At 38.5% G+C, this 20,302-nt stretch overlaps 1 protein-coding gene across 1 annotated transcript; it reads right to left on the bottom strand.

The window, feature by feature from the left end:
- Positions 1-1,810: 1,810 nt before the first annotated feature.
- Positions 1,811-15,594, bottom strand: Il20ra (interleukin 20 receptor subunit alpha). Its single transcript, XM_027938411.2, has 6 exons — positions 15,446-15,594; positions 11,238-11,416; positions 9,467-9,642; positions 8,565-8,709; positions 4,517-4,656; positions 1,811-2,605 (listed from the first exon to the last, which is right to left on the bottom strand). Exons 1-6 carry the CDS (start codon positions 15,520-15,522, stop codon positions 1,811-1,813), a joined length of 1,512 nt encoding a protein of 503 aa, XP_027794212.2. The 5' UTR covers positions 15,523-15,594.
- Positions 15,595-20,302: the final 4,708 nt, after the last annotated feature.

Genomic DNA, 20,302 nt, shown 5'->3' with positions numbered 1-20,302 from the left:
GCTTTTGAATCAAAATAGTCTTATGTCTAAATGGCTTCTCTTTCCAGTACAAAGCGTATGATCTGGCAGTGAATAGTGATGATAACAAACGCTTACAGAGCACCTTTATGTGCCAGGCACTGCTGTAAGTGGCTTCTATAGTCTCTTTTCAAAACAACTCAAAGGAGGTTGTTATTTTTATTTCACAGATGAGGGTATGGAAAGATATAGTAGATGCTCAATAAATATTTTGTCAATGAAATGAACAAGCCAAACTATTATCAATTATATTTTTTGCCTTAATAACAACTCATTCTCTTGCACTCCTGAACTTTTTTTTATAGTTCATGTTGAAATTTTGCTCTTCAAAGCAACAGAATCATTTCTACAAATATAGTTAGAACAGAACACTCTGGTTAATATAATTATGCTGTAAATTAAACCATTAGATCATAAACTGTTTGGATTTGTGGACAATCATAAAAGACCATGACCCCCAAATCCATCTCTCCTACCAGTGTTGTCTGCCTTTGTTAAAAACATGATGAGGAAATATGGATAGTATCTGTTTTTCTGAAACAGCATCAGTGAATTATGAGTTCATGATTAAAACAAATATATATTAAGGTAGGCCATATGTAATTGCTGTTTACACAGATCTCAAACAACTAAATACCAATCATTTTATATGGTTCCACTTTATAAATTCTGTCACATTTTAATGCAGTATGACTGTAGAATTGTCTAAACAATTGGAAAAGGACATGGAGATAGTTACTGGAATTTAACCAGGAAGGTGTTATTTCATGGTACATTTTAGTTCCCACAGTAAATTATGTCAAATGTTAATAAACTCTCCTTTCCAAGTTCATTAAATTATCTTTTCTTATGACCTGTGTTTATTTACTGATTTTAATATTATGCAGACAGAGGATATTCACTCACATATACTCCAAAGAGTCTGCCAGGCACTTGAAAATACTTGACATAAAAGAGTAACATAGTATTCCAGCTTCTGGGACCCCCTGGTTTACAGATTATGTAAATATCTTTTTAACAACACATTTCCAGAAATAAATGTAATAGTCTATTATAAAATGTGGCAATTTTGTTTGGGTTAGTTTTGAGGGACAACAAAAAGCCCCTACTGAATGACTGAAGGGGCATTTTTCTGTTACAAAAGAATAATTATTTATGTTCATGTTCCAGAACTTAGGGTATCTCCTCTTAGGGTAGACAAAAGCAAGTAACATCATGGAGGTTTGTGCTGGATTACTCCCTCTAAGCCTGGATTATTATGAATGAAGAGTGGGTTGGTCTTTAACATGTGACCAACTTACGTACCACTGACCTATTTTTTTTTTTTTTTTGTATATTTTTCAAGTATCTCATCCTCAAAATCAAAATGTTCTAGAAAGGTAGCATTGTAACATGAATGGCCTTTATGAACTATCTTTATAGCATTACATGCACGTGGTAAATGCCCAGAAGAAAACTGGAGAAGCATGCTTGTTAGAACCTAATACACAAAGTGGCCTCAGTGCACCCTCCTGAATAAGTTCTGCACCCAACATGGGAAACATTCACTGAATGCTCACTCTGCCTAGAGCAGTGGCCAGTCCCTGTACCCCAGGGGCACATGCAAGAGACCCACATGTGTGAGCCAGACACCCACAGGAGGCAGGACCAAACAAGTGCAAAGGAGAACAGGAAGAAGAAATAACTCGTTCTTGCTGACCCCGATGAATCTGAATACACTACTTGTAGTCCAGGTTCTTTATTGTTGGGTCCCTCGTTTGTTTGCACTGAGTCATGGTAGGGAAGTCTTGGGTTAGTTTTCCATTTGTACATACAATCCCCATTCCTCCATAAATTGCTTGAGATAGTTTTCATTCTCTTCTGGTGGCTTGCCTGGTGCCTGTTTCTCATAGAGTCTAGACAAAAGGCCCTCCTCTGAGAGTTGGTCAGGCTCATGATGCTCACAGCCCTGGGAGTCCTGGTCAAAGGTAGATAATGAAGGTATACACAGCCTGCCCGTCTGAGGGTCCCAATCCACCAGTGTTGTGGATGGCTCTTCCTCTAGCCCCTCTTCTGAGCCTGTTTGCTGGAGTTCCAGGTGAAGCAAGTCGCTGAGCCGAGGGGTATAGGAACCCAGTAACATTTGTGGGCCCAAGTTGGCCAAAGCTGCTTGTTGCTCAACTAATTTTCCTTGTGTGGACACCAATTCCTGCACACAGAGCTCTTCATCTTCAGGCCCCCTGCAGATGCCAGTTGTTACGTCATACTCATATTCCACAACTGCTTTACCTGTGGCGATTGTTCTGCGGGATGACTCTTGCTGGGTTAGAGAAGTTCCTTTGGTGTTCTCCTCGGAGTCACAGAAAATTTCCATCAAATGGGAAGCATAACCTAGGTGTATGGTCTCCACTTCCTCTGGATGGGGCTCTGGGTCCCCGAGGGACTCAGCATCATTAAGGTTGGATCCGTCCCTACTTCTCTCCAGTAAACTCATATCCTTCTGAGGAATTTTAGAATCATCCAAAAGACTGAGGGTGATGAAGTTAATCATGATTTTTTCAGCAGGCACAAAGAACCTTTTGTCAAATTCATTTCCATAAATCAAAATCTATAAAGAGAGAAGAGAATGATTTTCACCTTTTCACTTTAGAAGAAACATTAAAAACAGCTGTTAACTAGAATTTATAGTGTCATCAGTTTGAAAAACCTACTCTCACCAACTCAGGGAAGTTATGCTCAGAATATACAGAAAAATCTCATTTTCTGGGAGCCAAGAGACCCAAGACACACAAAATATGTATGGAAGGAACTGTCATTTGCAGGTAGGCGTTTACCCAATTTGAGGCGCAGGGTGTGGCTGTCCCCTCCTCTAACAGGTTGAGGGATTGCAGGTGAGTTGATGAATTTCTTGAACTTTTTAATTCTGCAAAATTAGAATCGCTGCCTCATTAAAAGTGGTAAAAATTGAGAGTTTGTATAATTGCTTTGGTATTTATAGTATACCATGTATTTGATAATAAGTGGGGGTCTTCTAGGGTGCCATGGCATGTGGAAAGGTATGTTGGATGTAGAACGGATGTAAGAATGTGAGTAGAAATGGTTTTTCTCACTGTTCCTCCCTCCTCGCCATGCATGAATCATGGTAGAATAAGTCCAAAAAGGGAAATTGACCTGCCAGTTTATGGTAGCTAGAGAACTTCTAAATTGTGTCAGGGAAGGTCATTTGAGATTAAAATTTTGGTGGGATATGTGGAAGGCATCTGTTACCTATGAAAGCACCAGTTGTTGATAAGTTAGGTTATGACTCTCATTATCACCCCAAGACATGATTTCATTTAACATTAGAAAAAAGGACCTTCAGCCTCATTCTTTTACAAATATTCAGTATTCAAAAAAAAAAATCATCATCAATTCTCCTGTGAATTTTCCTCCCAAGAAAGGTCTTCCCTTAAGAAATAACTCTGAAACCTAAATGCCAGCAGAATAGCAGAAAAGTCTACAAATGGAACTACCAGGAACAGGTATTCTTGCTGTGTACACATACGTTTGAACACATCTTTTACTAATTCCCAAGGAAATAAGTTCTAATGTGAAACAAATGCTGCTCAGGCCTTGGGGACCTTTCTGCAGACAGTCTGGGGACATCGGGCTTATTCCTTCTTGCTCCTGCTTGCTTCTCCTGGCCTTCAGTGATCAAGACCTGGACATATTGCTCCTAAGTGTTTTACCATTCCATCTTTTAATCAGTAGCTCCACGTCCCACTTTCTTTGTTTTTACTTTTTTTCTTCCCTGGACAATTGTCCCAGTCTCCTAGTGGCTTTTCTTATTTTATAATCTTATTTCTTTTAAGGTCATCCTAATATCCAGTTAGATCTAAAAGACAGTGATGGCCATGACACTCTTAATTTAAAACCCTGTGGTGATTTCTCTCTGCCAACAAATTAGAGCTCAGGCTCTTTAGAATATCATCCCAATTTCCCCGTTACCAGGCCTGACCCCAGCTCTTCAGTCTAGCCCCTTATCAGGAACCTTATGGTTCAGCAATATGGCGTGGTTTCCCACACATCTGCCCCTTCCCCCCTTTTCCTCTGCTGTCTCTTCTGCCTACAGTAAACGTCCAAACTTCCCCTGCATACGCAAGCTCTGACGTGAGAATTGGCCCCACATGGAGGGTTGGGGGGGCCTCCCTGTACCTCCAGAGTCTCCATGGCCTGATTTCACCTTAACCTTCATGTATTACATTCTAGCCTGATTAGACTGGTACCTCGAGGAGGATAGGGATCATAACTTAATTTTATCTGTGCATCCCAGGACTTTGTCTAATCCAGTCGTTAAATATAAAATCTTTTCAAAGTGAAGGAATCTTTATTTTTGGTTATGTTCATGAGCTAATCCAGTATAAAAAGTGCTTTTTAACTCATAAACTCTTTAACTTCAAATCCATTCTGCCCTTGGAGGAACTATATCTGTACTAGCGCTTCCATTTCTGTCCTGGATCATGGTATGCCAAGCACTCACCAGATTTGCTGGGTGCTTCTCTTTGCCAACGTGGATATATCGGTAGATGGAGTAGCCAATCACAGAAAAAAGAAACACGATTACAGATATGGGCAAAACATACCAGAAGATGATTTTAACTTTCAGTGCTGATGATGGATCTGTTTACAAAAGAGAGGAGGTGGGTAAGGATTGGATAGTTGTGATTTCATATGATGAGAAAACACAGGCCACGTTGAGATGCTTTGAGCAAATCATTTACATTCAGGGACAGACTCAGTGTTCTCACCTCTACATTAAGAAGCTCAAGCTAAAAGATACAAAGGGCCTCAGAATTCTCAATCTCCCAACAATAAATGATCAGAAGGAATCATCTAGACTCATCTTACATTTTTATAGTAAGGAAATGTTAACATTGACATTAGTGGACACTCTAACACCTTACATCTGGCTCTGAGATTTATGCTGGGTTGCACATTTGTGGGGCAATGTGTCTTACTGCAGGTAACTTACAGCTCTTCAAACCGCATGGCAAAACTCTTGCAAAGATCCCACTTTCCCATGCCACTCATCTGGCTCAATCGTTTCCACTTATTCAGTAGAGGACATGAATGTATGACATGGCCACGTAGGTGTCTAACAGAATCATCTTGCACTTGGTAGGTCAGACTTTCTGGGTAGGGTCAGAGCTTGGGCACGTGTGTGTGGGAAGGTGGCCAAGCAGGAGCTCTGGGAATAGCAGCAACTCCTTCTCAGTGCTATAGGCTTAGGATGAGCAAAAGTCTCAGAGGAATGAAAAACTGGCAAAGAACTTTAAGAAACGCAGCCCTGGCCCACCATTGATCAGACTGTGGGTTGAAAGTTGGGATGGTTATTTTATGCATCAATGTGGCTAGGCCATAGTACCCAGATATGTGGCAAAACATTATCCTAGATATTTCTCTGAAGGCAGTTTTTAGATGAGATTAACATTTTAATTGGTAGATTTTGCACAAATTATCCCTTATAATGTGGATGGGTCTCATCCAATCAGTTGAAGCCCTTAGTTAAAACAAGCAAAACAAAACAAATCAAACCTGATGACCCTGGAAGAAGAGGGAATTCTGTGAGCAGACTGCCTTTGGACACAGACAGCACATCAGCTCTCCCCTGGGTCTCTAGCCTGCCACCTGCCCTACAGATTTTAGACTAGCCAGCATATATAATTGCATGAGTTGACTCCTCAATATCAATCTCTTTCTCTCTTTCTTTTCTTTTATTATCTATTCTATTGGTTTTTTTTTAATTCTGACTAAAACAGATGTAGAAAAAGGACACAAATTTAGCATAAATGGCAAAAGTTCTGAAGTATTCCTTACACAGTAATAAAATCAGTATGAGTGTCACGGGAGCATTCTAGTCTAACATTCTAGAATGTTGGATGCTTTTGATTCCTGGGTCTAAGAGAAAGCAGCAAAGTAACTGTCCAGCTAACTATCCAGTTATAGATGGCAAACAGATGTGTCTTGGAGAGTGAGAGTGTTCAACAATAGCTGGTGGGAAAAGTCCAGTATGGGGTGGAGCTCAGCCTCTTCTACTCTGCCCAGTTCCAGAAGAGCATGCTTATCTTCAGATCCCACACAGTAACATGCCAAGGCTGTGATGCAGTTGGTACATGTGTCCGAATAACACCGGTTCCCGCTTTAGGCTGCAGGTCAGCTCTATCTTCTTAATACAACCCCTAGGTCCTTGATGGAGCCTGTCCTAATTAAGAGGAGTCATGACAACAATGACTGAGGGTCTTGTGTACACTAGCACATGTGCCTCAATGAACCTGATCACTTGCATCTGCATTTTAGGGATTGGGAGATTGTGGAGAGCAGAAATATTTTTCAAAGAATTACTCCCAAAGAGGTAATAGTGATTTTTAAGAAAGTGGTGCTTTGGAAAATTATCTCCAGTGATTTAACAGTTGAGATGATGGGGAAGTTCAGAATCAGAAATGCCCCATTATTTTATTCCTTTTTCTACACTGGTGAGAAAGTGGGCTCCATCTGCTCACCGGGAAGTGTTTAATTTAATCTGTGCTTTAGTTGCGTTGGTTCTGCCAACTGAGTAAATGATTTCCACTGGAAATTCATTCCCACCATTTGGCACTGATCAAGCTGTGAGTAAACACAGCACTTTTTCCAAATACAAAAATGATTTCTTCAATCTGCTTTGTTTTGCTCTTTGCTTGCTGGGCATTTTAGTTTTAATTATAATATTGCAAGGGACTCTTCATTGTAAAGAAAAAGGTATGAGAAATACAGGAATTCAACAATGATGTTTTTCTCTGGATTTCCATATATCTTCACAATAGTCCCCCTTTTTCCTTAGGACAGTTTCATCTTGGATGATGAGAGGGAGGGGGAGAGGAAAGTGGGGCCTCTGGAATCCTATTCATAGCTGGCAATAGAATCAAGGCTTTGGGCAAAGTGTGTTTGTTGGAAGGGAGAAGTGAAGAATTATGCATAAAGAGGCATTCCATGCAGCTTTAGGATTTATTCAGGTTTGAGGTGATGCTCCTGTCAACCTGGGAGCAGAAAGATTAAAGAAATGCCATGCTCAGAACACCAAATCTACTAATAGGAGCAAATACCTTCAACCAGAGCTCCTCAGCAGACCCACTCAGAAAATGTGAGAAAGAGACAAAGGAGAGAGAGAAGCCAACTCTAACACCAGGGGAGTAATTACTGATTTGCTGATTCCATCCCCTCGTGCAGCTAAGTGGTATTGGAGCACAACATGAGAAGCCTGTAATTTGAATTCCCAAGGGAGAGCAAGAACAATTCTGTTTTTAAAGAATTTTTCAGGACAGTGCTTTGTTTCTTGCAATAAAATTATCTGATGCTCTTGAAGACTTCTGTTGAACTTCTAAGACTCTTGAACTTCTATTGATCAGAGTGATTATGACTTTAAAGAAGAAAAAGGATGTGTGTGAACATTCTTAAGGTTATTTCCTAAGCAGGAAGCTGTGTGACCAGGGAGGGTTGTTGGCAGTGGACCCTGGATCCTGTGCTTAGGGCTCCTGGAGGTGGTGACAACATTCCTTAACATTGGCAAGCAGTTTAATTCATTTCAGGTGATAAAAGTTTCTGCCTTTGCCTCCACCTGCCTTTCTTGGGCATGGATTCGTCAGCCTCTTGTCTAAACTCAAATCAAGAAAACCTGATAATTTATCATCTCCAATTAATTTGCAGAACAAAGTCTTCTAGTTGTTAGTTAGGATTAATGATTATTATCACCTGGAACCAGCTAATAAATATCTTAGTCATAAGAGCTTAAAATAGCAGTCAGCCGTCCCATTTTGCCCACAGTTGTGAATGCATCCCTTCTTCCCATGTCTCCCCTCAGAGTTTTTATTTGGTGGCTCTTATCTTCCCTAGGCTGGGAAGAGTTTATGATTTGATGTTTCAAAGGCTTTTTAGTCTAACAGTAGCAGTAGAAGAGGAAAGATAACTGCTCTTTTATTCATTACCAAAAACTCTGTTTTATTTTTTTTTTTGGAAGAACTAGTCTATGTTAGTATCAGGAAAAACGAGATTGTTATTAAGCAACTGGTTTAATTGGAGTCCCATGGATAGTGATTGTGCAACTGGTTATGTGTCTCTTTCTATCTGGTCTGCTGAAAAACTTGGAAACAATTTAAAGATTACTAGTAGCAACCATAAAGATCCTCTTACACTGCTTTTCTAGATTGGCTTCTTTCATGGATCAATTTCTATGAACTTGCCCATTTTTCTTTTTGGTTTGTTTACCTTTAATTTATATTACCTTATTCTAGTATATATACTTTAAATCACTATCAATCCTTTCTAGAACAAAAAGTAATTAAATAAAGGACAAAGTGAAATGTAACCTTATTTCATTTTGTATTAGAATTAGTGAACATAAAATAAACTAAACATAAATAAATAAATAAATAAACATAAAATAAAATAATAAAAAGGTTTTTTTAAAAAAGAATCTTGTTTAAACTGCTATACTTCCTTCTAGCCTTATCAGATTTCCTTCCTCAAATTAGCTGAGATTTTTTTTTGAAGCTTACCTTCCAAAGTACTGACACACTGCTTCTGAGAAGGTCGCATGTGGCGAGGGGGCCCTGGGACAAAGGATTCCACGTGGACACAGTACAGAGTGTTAGGCTCCAACCAGCTGAGCACCAGCGTGTGGTTGGTGACACACTGGGACCACTAGGGCAGGGAATTGCAAACAGCAGTTAAAGTCAACTCCAGAAGGAAATAGAAGACTGAGCTGTCATTTGACCCATGAGTATCACTACAAGTTTTTACTTTTTCAGGAAGAATTTAAAAATATCCATTTATTTATTTATTTATTTATTTATTCGTTTGTTTGTTTATTTATTTATAGCTCAGCAAAGCATGGACCAATTCTAGGAACAATTCTAAGTAATAACATAGGGCTGTGGATTTCTTACTCAACTCTGTCCTGTGTTCTTGCTGACTTTTTTTTTTTAATCCTTAGAGTGACTGACAGGTGACATGCAAGTAAAGGCTCTTCATCAAGGGAAGCACACAATTGCTCTATACTCCAACAATAGCATCAGGCACTGTTAATAGAGCTTCTAGGAGGAACATCTTAGTTCAGCTCTGTAAATTTTCTACAAATGAGCTTCAGCTGTCTCTCATATCACACATCTTTTTCTTTTTGGTACTGGGGATTGAACCCAGGGGCGCTTAACTACTAAGCCACATCCTCAGCCCTTTTTATATTTTATTTAGAGACAAGATCTCAGAGTTGCTTATGGCCTTGTTAAATTGCTGAGGCTGGCTTTGAACTTGTGATCCTCCTGCTTTAGGCTCCGGGACATCTCTTCAAGAGCGCGTTTCCCTTATTCTCACACAGAGAGAAAGGATTAGAGCTGCTTGTTCCACTTGAGTGACAGAAAGTGGTACGTGGAGTATGTGCCCCATTCCATTTCAGGCTTACCATTCTTTTTGATTTGGTGTTATACACGGACACGTTGTACTTCAGATTGGAGTATATTTGTTGCATGGTAACTGTTCTGTCTTCTGGATTTCTCTTCCACTTCTCTGGAGCCGTCAGGACAATAGAAATGGACTTTTCGTCAGTGGTCAGGGTAACCTCCGGTGGGCCAATTTGTGCTTAAAGGGGAGTAGGGAGGGCATTATGTAAAAAAAAAAAAAATCACCTTATTATTAAAGCTATAATATAATCCTACTTTCATCAAAGACCTAAAATATCTACTATAAATGCCACAAAACATGCTAAGTAGAGCTCCAGGTACACCAGATATTGAAACAGTCATTTCATATACCTTGACACAAAGTTAAAAGACCAAATTTGGGGCACTGTATTTACTTAGTTCCAAGGCACAGGGATAAACAGTACTTGATAATGGTAAATAGAACCAAAAGTTTTTGTAACATTGCTGTGACTTAAAAAATGGTGATAAATAATATTAATATGATTCAATAAGTGGAAAAATCAGAGATAACAATTAGAATGATCTCAGAGATCAGTGAACTTTTATCAAAAAGGTCCAGAAAGGACACTTAAGACCCTGTGGGCCATGGGCTTCTGTTGCAACAATTCTACTCTAGCACAAAAGTAGTCATAGATAACTACATAAGCAAATGAACATGGTTTGTGTCACACATATTCTTCTTTTGATTTTTTTCCCCAGTTCTGGGGGTTGAACCCAGGGATACTCTACCATTGAGCCACATCCCGAGTTCTTTTTATTTATTATTTTGAGACGGGGCCTTGCTAAGTTGCAGAGGCTGGCCTTCTACTTGAAATCCTCCTGCCTCATCCTCCCAAGTCACTGGAATTCCAGGTATGGGCTACCTCATTCTGTCTTCTGGATTTCTTTAGATTTTTAAAAACTATTGAAAAATATAAGCACCATTCTTAGAACCTGGAGAAGAATAGAAAGAAGGAGCTGGATCTGGCCTGAGGGCTTTAGTTTGCCAACCTCTGATTTGCAGAGCACTGGGAATGGCACCAGCTCTGGGAGCCTCTGGAGACCTTGCAGGATTCATCATGGTGGCCCCATGTTAGTTCTTCATGGCTGAGTCAGCCACAGATCACAAGAAAACAAACTATAAAAGCAAATACCAAGAAGATGTTGCCTTCATTCTGAGTCACACCTTGAAGTGACATCACCACACTACCAAGTTTATGACAAGGAGAGACTTAGTTGAGTGATCAGGACAAAAAGGACAATCTCCTGGATTGCATTAATTTACAACATTAAAAAGAATCTGTTGGCCAGGCGCAGTGGTGCATGCCTGTAATCCCAGCAGCTCAAGAGTCTGAGGCAGGAGGATGGAGAATTCAAAGCCAGCCTCAGTAAAGGCAAGGCACTAAGCAACTCAGGAAGATCCTGTCTCTAAATAAAATATTAAAGAGTGTTGGGGAAGTGACTCAGTGGTTGAGTGCCCCTGAGTTCAATCCCTGGTTCAAAAAGAAAAAAAAATCTGTTGGTTGTTTCTCAAATTTTATAGCTTCCACCAAATGATAAAACAAAATCAAATTCAATATTATTAGCACCTGCCTTAATTTTGGTTTGGCAAGGTAAGTACCTTGGCCTGGTCACTCAACCTGCTGGGGCAGAATAGGACCAAGCAGAGCCCTTTTCTCTGTGGTAAGATTGTCTATGGGGCTGAGAAGTCAAACCAGGAGGGCAGAATAATGGGATATTAATGCATGTTTGACCAATGATTGCATTACTTACTTTCTAAAAAAGGATAGAATCGTCCAGTTTCAGTCCATTTAGAACAATTTGTTTCCCAAATGGCCTTAACTTTGGCATAATATTGGTGTTCATAGTCAGAAGTTTCAGCAGAAAGATCACAGTAGGTTCTATTGATATTTCTACATTCGGATTTATTCAGCCATTTCTTTTGCCCATATCTGCTAAGAGGGAAACTATGAATTAATAATGAGGTACCCTCTATGTTTTACAATTACAAAAGGAAAAAAAAAAAAAGAACAGCCATTATATAAAATTGAATGGAAGACCTTCTCTTCAGATAAACAAAAGTGCCTGTCATTGAGATAAAAAAGAATCCACTTTTGCTGCTGGCAATTTTTTCATTAGCTGTCAGGAACATGAGTCAGAGTTTCTGTAATCACCTTTCTTTTCTGTGAATTATAATGTGGATAGTACATTTTGAAAGCATGTATTTTATTTTTATTCTTCACCTACAGTAAAACTTACATATTATGTGATCAATTCTTCTAGTTATTATCTAAGGTTTTAGTCCACTCTGTAGATGAGGTCAGTTTGATGGGTTATTCTAAGAAAAGTTAGTCATTTTTTTTTTCTTGGAAGAAAAATTACCATGACATTCTCATAAAATTTAAAAATCTTTTAGTCATCCAGAGTGTTGGTGAAAACTCACTAGGTTGGAGTGTGTACCAAAAACTGAATTTTCAATAATGATGATGATGATGATGGTGATGATGATACTGACTAGGGTTGTTCATTTTGGTTTTCTTTTCCTTTATTAAAAATACACAACATTCATAAAAATAGGGTAGGGGAAATATTTTTAGCACTTTTTTGGGGGGAGAGACTGAAGTATAAAGGGTTTAAGTAAAATGTGATGAGCCAGTATAGGGATGCATGGGAGGCTACTAAAGAGATTAAAGGTGAGGACAGGAGAGAGGCATGGTTTAGAAAGCAAATCTGCTTTGTGATGTGGAGAATGTAATGGGTTAGGAGTGGCATCCTGGGAGCAGTTGAGGGGATACTGCAGTCATCCAGGTGGAAGACGCAGATGCCTTGGATAAGATGGTGACCATGGAATGAGTGAGGACAAAATGACAGCAAGGAATAAGAGGAGACAGGACTTGGTGATTGAGTGCATGTGAGATCAAAGATGGGATGGATGGAATAGTGCTGAGAGCCACGGCAGAGTCTGTATGGCCCCTGGCATTTTGCCAACAGTATTGATTGACAGGTGAGGCATTACTATCCGCCTCTGCCGCAACCTTTGAGTTCTCGCACTATTTTGGAGTTCTCGTGGGGATTTCTGGGGATTCCCCCAGAGTTCCCATTGGTTGGGGAAGTGCAGGAGGAGGGATTTCAGGGAGAGATATTGCCGGCTGGGGGTTCCTGGACCAGCCCAGGCGTTCGGGAGGATTCCCCGGGAGCTGTGTGAAGTGTTTTCCTGCAGTTCAAAAATAAAGTTTGTTCCTGCTTCAGTGGCTCGTGATTTGTGCCCAGCCAGACTGCGGCAGAATAGTGGTAACATTAACCATGATAAGGAACATTAAAAAAGGGCAGGCTTGGGAAATGGGGATGGCAGGGCTAGAAAGAGGGAAAGATAGTGAGTTCAGTGTTGACACGTTGAGCTTGAATTATGTAAGAGCTATCTAAGTGCAGATGCCAGGGAGGCAATGTGGTTCAGGAGAGAGGTGTAGAGGGAGGGAGAGGATTTGGAGTTAATGGCAGACATCTGCTCATTGAGGGAGTAGGCGCGAATGAACTCATCCATGAATGCAAAGCATAGTCTAGTGGAAAACTTCAGGAGCATAGAGATTTGAAGGATGGATACAAAATCAACTTGGATATAATAGCTAAAGAGGGAGGAGGAAAGACAGATACCACAAAAGTCAAGGTAAGAGCGTGTCTTGATAAGGAGGATCTGGCAACTTTATCAAGTATTTCCAAGGCTTAAGGATGCCTTTCCTTTACAGAATGTGGCAATAGATTTCTGAAAGCCAACATTTCTCACTTCATGAGTACCATACCTGCCAAAAGGTATTACAAATACTGTCAGATCTTGTGAGCCAACTTCTCCACCTAAGTGATCAAAACTGCCTAGGGACTCTCAAACATTTTTGACTATGATCCTCTTTCAAGATATATTTTACATTGTGATCCAGATCATAAAGCAATCGTATCTAACATATGAAAATGAAAGTTTTATAGGATAATACCAAAACTGCACTACATACCATGCATTCAAATTCTTTTCCATCCCATGCCACCACATCACACCATTTCGTTCTCTTCCATTACATGTAATGCTAGTTATGTGGCCCAAAATTGATTTCTTGACCCACTAAAGGGTTTTGACTTGAGGTTTGAAAAATATTGGCTTTGCCTATTCAACCCTCCCTCCTGCACCTCTTCACTCTGCCAAGGGTAGGATATCTTCCCATGACAGATTCTGAAAATATGCTTCACTGGATTCTCAATGAAAGATGTAAAATTAATTATTCAACAAATATTCTAGTAATGATATTTATCCATGGTAAAAAGTCAAGGTAAAAAGACTGTTTTTAGTAATAACTAGAAGCATCCACCAAGAGCCTCTTCTGTGCACAGACTCATGCTCAGGATTCAAACACCTCATCTCTTTGAATCACAGTAACAACCTTAAGAGGCCGGTGTGATTAGTTTTATGCCACTTTACAGGTAAAGAAATTGAAACTCAGCAAGATTAGATTAAGGGATCTGTTTAAGTTCACATGACTAATTAAAAGGAACATCTGAGATTTGAACCACTTTTCCATGATGTCAAATTTTGTGATTTTAGTGTGACACTCTATTTTCAGCATTCAATTCTTTTGGTGGATATTGTTTGTATTTTTGTTAACATTTTACCTTATAAACAAAGTTCACTCAAAAGTATCAAAGGTAGTAACCCACTGAAGGTTATCCAGCTAGGTTCACAGCCTGGCCATGAACTGGAGACTGATTCTGCATCAGCTCTGTATTCAAGTAGTGCAAAATCTACTCAGTATTCCTGTCCATCTTCCACCTGCATGGGCATGTCAGAACTCTGAACCGGCAAGCTTCTATTTAAGTCTTCTCAAAAGTTGCACAATGTAAATTATCTGCGCTCATAAGAGCAGTAATGAGCCTGCCTATTTTTAAAGTCCTTTCTTTGAAACACATAAAAATATAAGAGACAGAGCAAGCTCTTTGCTCCACCTAATGGAAAAAAAAGCAAGAGCATGCTCATGAGCTATTTCTCTTTGTGAAGTTGGCGTCTCTTCCTCTTTCCTAATACTCCACAGAATGAAACTAAACATTTCACAGACTGAGACTTGGATTCTAGATAAATGAGGTGGAGATTGGGATTCTAGATAAATGAAGTCAATGTGAATACCTGCTGAAGTCTTTAACTGATTTTGGTGGTCAGAATATTTTTTTATTCAAAGATGAAAATGACTTCTTTTTGTAAATGTGACACGTTATAAAAATTCAAATGATCAAAAAAATCAGAAAAGTATAATCAAGAGAGGAATAAATCACCCAGAAAACCATTATCTTAAGACATTTGGTGTACATGATTCTGGATATCTAGTTGGGCTAAATATAAACAGAAGGATGATTAGATATTTGAACAAACAGAAATTAGATTCTACCATTCATAAGGTTTTACTAAAGTAGTAACTTTATGGTTTGTGGTCTGGGGTGGTGGCCATTTCCTTGGTCACGCACGATGAGGATACAGGTGCCTCTCTATTGGGTATTCTTTTGTGTTTGCAATGAGTTTTAAAGGAGAGGTGGAAAGCAAAATTATCTACTCACCACTATGTTTAATATCAATAGCTGGTTGCACGGAATTTGGATTTAGTTTCATTAAGTCTAAGTCTATGATTTCATTAGGTCTAAGCCTATCATTCCAGTACCTTTATAAATTTCAGAGATGAGCTACTGCCTTGCTTGCTTAGCCAGAGAATCCTATTTGACCAACTCATTTTCTCCATTTAAATAAATGCCCCTTGCCTGAGCATCCAATGCTTCTGTCTCTGTAAAAAACTACTTTCTAATTTGATATAGCAAAACATATCATGAAACCATGGAATATCAAAAACTTATCTTTTCCAAAAAACTAATATCACAGATTGTTTATCTTTGTACAATTAACAGGAGTCTGAGTCTTGAGTTTAAGACTAGCCAGAGGAAAAGGACCAACTTACATGAAGTACTGCACAGTGTACCTAACTTCAATGCCTTGCAGATCTTCTGGTGGATTCCACTGTAGGACGTTCTTCATGTTTACAGATAAGAAGGTGATATTTGTAGGTTTAGGCAAACTGCCAGAGACACAGGGAACTGAAAAAGGAGTAGAGAGGAATTGAGGTCTTAGTGCAGGAAAAGGAACACTTAGACTTGTAGTAGCTGGTCTCTGAAGATGGCCCTGAGTGGGGTCTTCCACTCCTCATTCCCTGTGTATTTTCTTCCAGTCTGAACCTGATCTGACTCTGTGGTGCACTTCAACCAAAAGCATGTGGCTGAAGCAACTCTGGGTGGAAACTGTAAGGCAGCCTGGAACCTTGCACTTTGCCCTTTTTGAAAGCCTTGAGTTGCCATGTGAAACAACAGCTAACCTGTTGGAGAGATCATGTCAAGAGGTCACGTGAAGGAGAGGTCAAGATGTTCCATGTTACAGCTGAGCCCAGCCTTCCAAGTAAGGAAACAGAATGAAGTTCTGTCACACACTGAAACTGCGTGAGGACCCAAATGAGACCAACAAAGAAACGGTCCAGAGGAGTCCCAATTGACCCCCAGATTTGTGAGAAATAACAAAATGATTATTTGAAGTCAGTTTTGGGGTAGTTTGTTATGCACCAGGAGACAACAACAACAAAAGCTCTATTTAGAGACAGACATACAATCTAGGGATCTGTGCAGAAGGCTGTACACTGCACACAAGCCTCCCCGGTTTCCACCTATGACTCTGCTCATGCTCCACAAACTGAAGGAGCTCATAGTCTTCTCTTCTGTGAAATGGGGATAATAATTGCCTATCCACCTCACAGGCGGGAGGCCTGTTTTGAAGAACAAAATAGAAAAGTGTATTAACTGTTGTGAATCTTACATGGGAGCTATTCAGATTCAGATGTTATTGAGAAGCCTGACAAATTTTTCTTTATATTCTTACAACTGAAATTTTATTGAAATAAAATTTGTTTTAAAATATGTTATTATACTAAAAAGGAAATAAAATTTAGGATAGATGCTCCTGAAAAGTCAGAGCTAGGAGGTTGGAGTTGATGTGGTTTTACCAAAGTATATAATAAAGCAACACAAGAGGAGCCAATGGCTGGGTGCTGTAATCCCAGGGATTCAGGAGCCTATGGCAGGAGGATCTCAAGTTCAAGGCCAGCCTGTGCAACTTTGGGAGATCCTATCTCAAATTAAAAAATAAAAAAACTGGAGGTGTAGCTCAGTAGCAAAGCACTCCTGGGTTTGATCGCCAGTACCAAAAACAAACAAACAAACAAACAAAAAAACATAACTATGCTCTAAGAAAACTATTTTAAAGCATTAATTTGTGAAAATCCTTTGACAGAAATGATAAATAATTGAAAAACTACCACGAAAGTAGAGAAGGAAAGTGGAGGATTTTTTTTTTTAACTTATTATTTTTATTGGTGCTGAGGATCAAACCTAGGACTTCAAACATGCTGGGCAAGTGGCAAGTGCTTTGCATTGAGCCATACAACCCCAGCCCAAAGATGGTCCTTGATTTAAAGAAAATTAAAAAGTTTAGTGGTAACATGTAAGGAATCGAAACATTAATTTAAAATATTGGAAAGATTACCAAGTACCAATCAGATTTTATTGAAGAACTTATCCTATCATAAATATGCATATTCCAGTCAATGAGCTTGGAAAATATCAAATTTTGATATTGCAAATCAAACCTAGGAAATAAAATTTAGCTCAGTCACTGAAAGCTGGCTCATTCTTGGCTAAGTCCCATAATTCTTGTGTAAATTAGCTGGGACTAATGTCAGAGAAAGGAATTAGCTTAATGCTTAGGGTAATCCTCCGCTAAAATTAGCTCTATGTGATACATTGTATTATCACAAGCCAAACAAAAAGAAAGAAAAAAATCATTTGTTTTAGAATTAAACGTTGTAATATAACCTCGATTCTAAGCAAAATAAATTCTTTAATCTAGGTTTGAGGTGTGTTCTTGTGTGTTTGCATGTGCTATATTTGTAATGAATGCTATGTTCCACCTTGATCATTTAAAAAATATCTCAGGTTTATTTTTAAGAAGAAAGTTAAATACAGAGAAAGACTACTGACTGATCATTGCCATACAATGCAAGTGTGTCTACTTGTGTGGAAAAGGCAAGAGATTCTCAAAAGGACATAGTCTGCCCCAAGTCTGTCTTTGATTTCCATTCTTCTAACACTTGAAACCATTGTGTATCAACTGATATTGGTATTTTCTGGAAATGATATACAGAGAATAATTACCATGATTTACTGCTCTATGGTATTACTGGGTCCTTAATTATAGTTAGATTTTTAAAGACAAACAGGGAACTGAGAAGGCAGCACCACTGATTATAATATTTCCCAACCTTTACAAAAAAGAATAATGCTCTTAACATAAAAAAAAATCTAAAGATCTTTCCAGATCTAAAATGCTGTGATTCTACATTTTTGGATGACCCCAACATGTACAGAATGGTTAGCATCTTATAAGAAATAAAATTTAAATAGTGCATTATAATATCAATGATGGAAGACTTTGTCAAAACATAACTTTATTGACCTCACTGATAAAGAAACACAATATTCTGGTTTGTGGTAACATGAGTTTGGAGTTATAAATGACAAGTAATCTTAGATATTAATGCCTACGCATATTTTCTCAATGTTTAATCTATATGAATATTCTCTGCTATAAAACCAGTTTCTACTTGTCTTTTAACATAAGCAAATAATTGACAGACTCTAAAGATGCTTTAGGCACCTTCATATATGCCAAAAAGTTTTAAGAAGTAACTTGGATTAAAAGAAATAGATTGCCCATCTTATTTTAATTTTAATTTGATATCATGAGGAAGAAAGTAATTTTGCACTTCTAAACTGTTTGTTGTTCAATACACATTTTGATTAATGCTTTTTAGTTTAAAAAAGCATTAATGCTATAACAGTTATCAAAATTTCTATGCCAATTATCACAAATGCTATGCCAATTATCAAAATTCTAGTAAGGTTACCAAACTCTGATAATAATGGGGTTAAAGAGAATGAATAATGTAACAAGAACATTAAAACATTAAATAATTTTATTATCTTGCCATTATATTTTGTAAACTGCGTATATACCTCCCCCTCAGGTCTCCATTATGGGTAAATCATATCTATCACAGAGCCAGCCTCTGAGATGGACTCCAATAATCCCTTCCTCCTGGCACTCACAGCCTGTATAGTTCCCTCCCGCCTCATAGGTGGGTTGGTCTGTATGACCAATAGAATATGTTTTGAGGTTAGGTTATAAAAGGTGCTGTGGCCTCTTATCTTGTTTTCTCTTATATAATTTGCTCTGGGAAAAGCTTACTAGCCTTGTAAGTAGCTCTATGGAGAGAACTATGTGGTAAGTAACTGAAATTTCTGACAGCTGGTGAAGAACTGGGTGAAGCCTCCTGCCAAGAACATATTAGTAAGCACTGAAGCAGATCCTCTGGTCTTAGTTCTGCCTTCAGACATTGGCAGCCCCAGACTTCCTCTTCACTGTAAAGATCCTTAGCCACAATCACTGGTCTAAGCTATTACTGGACTCTTGATCCTCAGAAACCCTGTGAGGTAAAACGTGTTGTTTTCCGCTACTGAATTCGAGGTAATCTGTTACACAGCAATAGAGAACAAATATAACAAAGAATATAGAAGTGAAAGAAACTAAGGGAGACCAATTAGTAAAACAAATAAAACAAATTAAATGTTATAAATGACTCTTGCTTGAATAATTTTGAAAAATATTCTTTTTAATAGTTCAATTTGCTGGATGTGGTAGTGTACACCTCTAATCCCAGTGCCTTGGGAGCCTGAAGTAGAAGGACAGAAAGTTTGAGTCCAGATTTGGCAACTTAGCAAGACACAGTCTTCAAATACAAAATAAAAATAAGGGTTGGGGATGTGGCTCAGTAGTGGAGTGCCCCGGGGTTTAATCCCTAGTACCAAAAGACAAACAACAAATAATGTTCCATTTTATCTTTATGAAGAAAATAAAAATCCAGCAAGAAGAGCAGAGCAACAACTTTTTCATTTTTTTTTTTTAAAAAGATGAATCCTTAGTTAAGGCCATTGTGAGTACACTGACAAGGTTTCAGAGTAGCAAACACCTTTAACAGAAATGCATCCTAAAGTGGATGTTACTGGTTTGTACACGATTTCTATGGAAAGAATATTGTAGCCTTTATAGTCCTGCAGATTCTGCTTTTGGATTGACATTATTTTTTGATTGCATAGGCAGAAAAGATATCATCTCCATGTCAATAAATCAATGTATTATTGAGGAGCAGCCCTATCATGAGCAAAGTAGGGCACATCTTATCTCTAAATCTCCCTAGGACACAAAATATATTCCTTGTTGTGACATGGTCTGTTGGTTTCTGTACCATTTTTTTTTTTTATCAGAGCAAATTAAGCTATGTTGGTCATCTTTCTTGATTCAGGCACAGTACATCTTGCCTCTCTGCTCATAAAATTTTTTTCCCAGAAATAGATTTTGATCAATTGCTGTGGGTTGGTAGTAAATTGTCTATCTGGACCAATTATAACTCTATTTTATTAAAAAAATCAGGAATTGAACACAGAGGTAGTTAACCACTGAACGACACCCCAAGCCCCCTTTATTTTTTATTTAAGACAGAGTCTGGCTAAATTGCTGAGGTCCTCAGTAAGTTACCGAGGCTGGCCTTGAACCTGTGGTCCTTTTGCCTCAGCCTCCTGAGTTGTTGGAATTATAGATGTGCCCCACCAGGCATGGCCATAAAATTTCTTTTTTTTCCATATTTTATTTTTTTAAA

Source organism: Marmota flaviventris, chromosome 6, assembly GCF_047511675.1.
Source record: "Marmota flaviventris isolate mMarFla1 chromosome 6, mMarFla1.hap1, whole genome shotgun sequence".
NCBI classification, from domain to species: domain Eukaryota; kingdom Metazoa; phylum Chordata; class Mammalia; order Rodentia; family Sciuridae; genus Marmota; species Marmota flaviventris.
Note: the sequence above shows the minus strand (reverse complement) of the source record. Positions and strands in the feature narration are given on the sequence as shown.

Excerpts from the sequence above, each read along its gene's own strand:
- Il20ra (XM_027938411.2), bottom strand. The coding sequence starts at position 15,522 with ATGAAGAACGTCCTACAGTGGAATCCACCAGAAGATCTGCAAGGCATT. Across the intron at positions 11,417-15,445 it reads TACACTGTGCAGTACTTCAT|ATATGGGCAAAAGAAATGGC; the intron begins GTAAGTTGGTCC and ends CCCTCTTAGCAG. Across the intron at positions 8,710-9,466 it reads ACACCAAATCAAAAAGAATG|TGGTCCCAGTGTGTCACCAA; the intron begins GTAAGCCTGAAA and ends TCCCTGCCCTAG.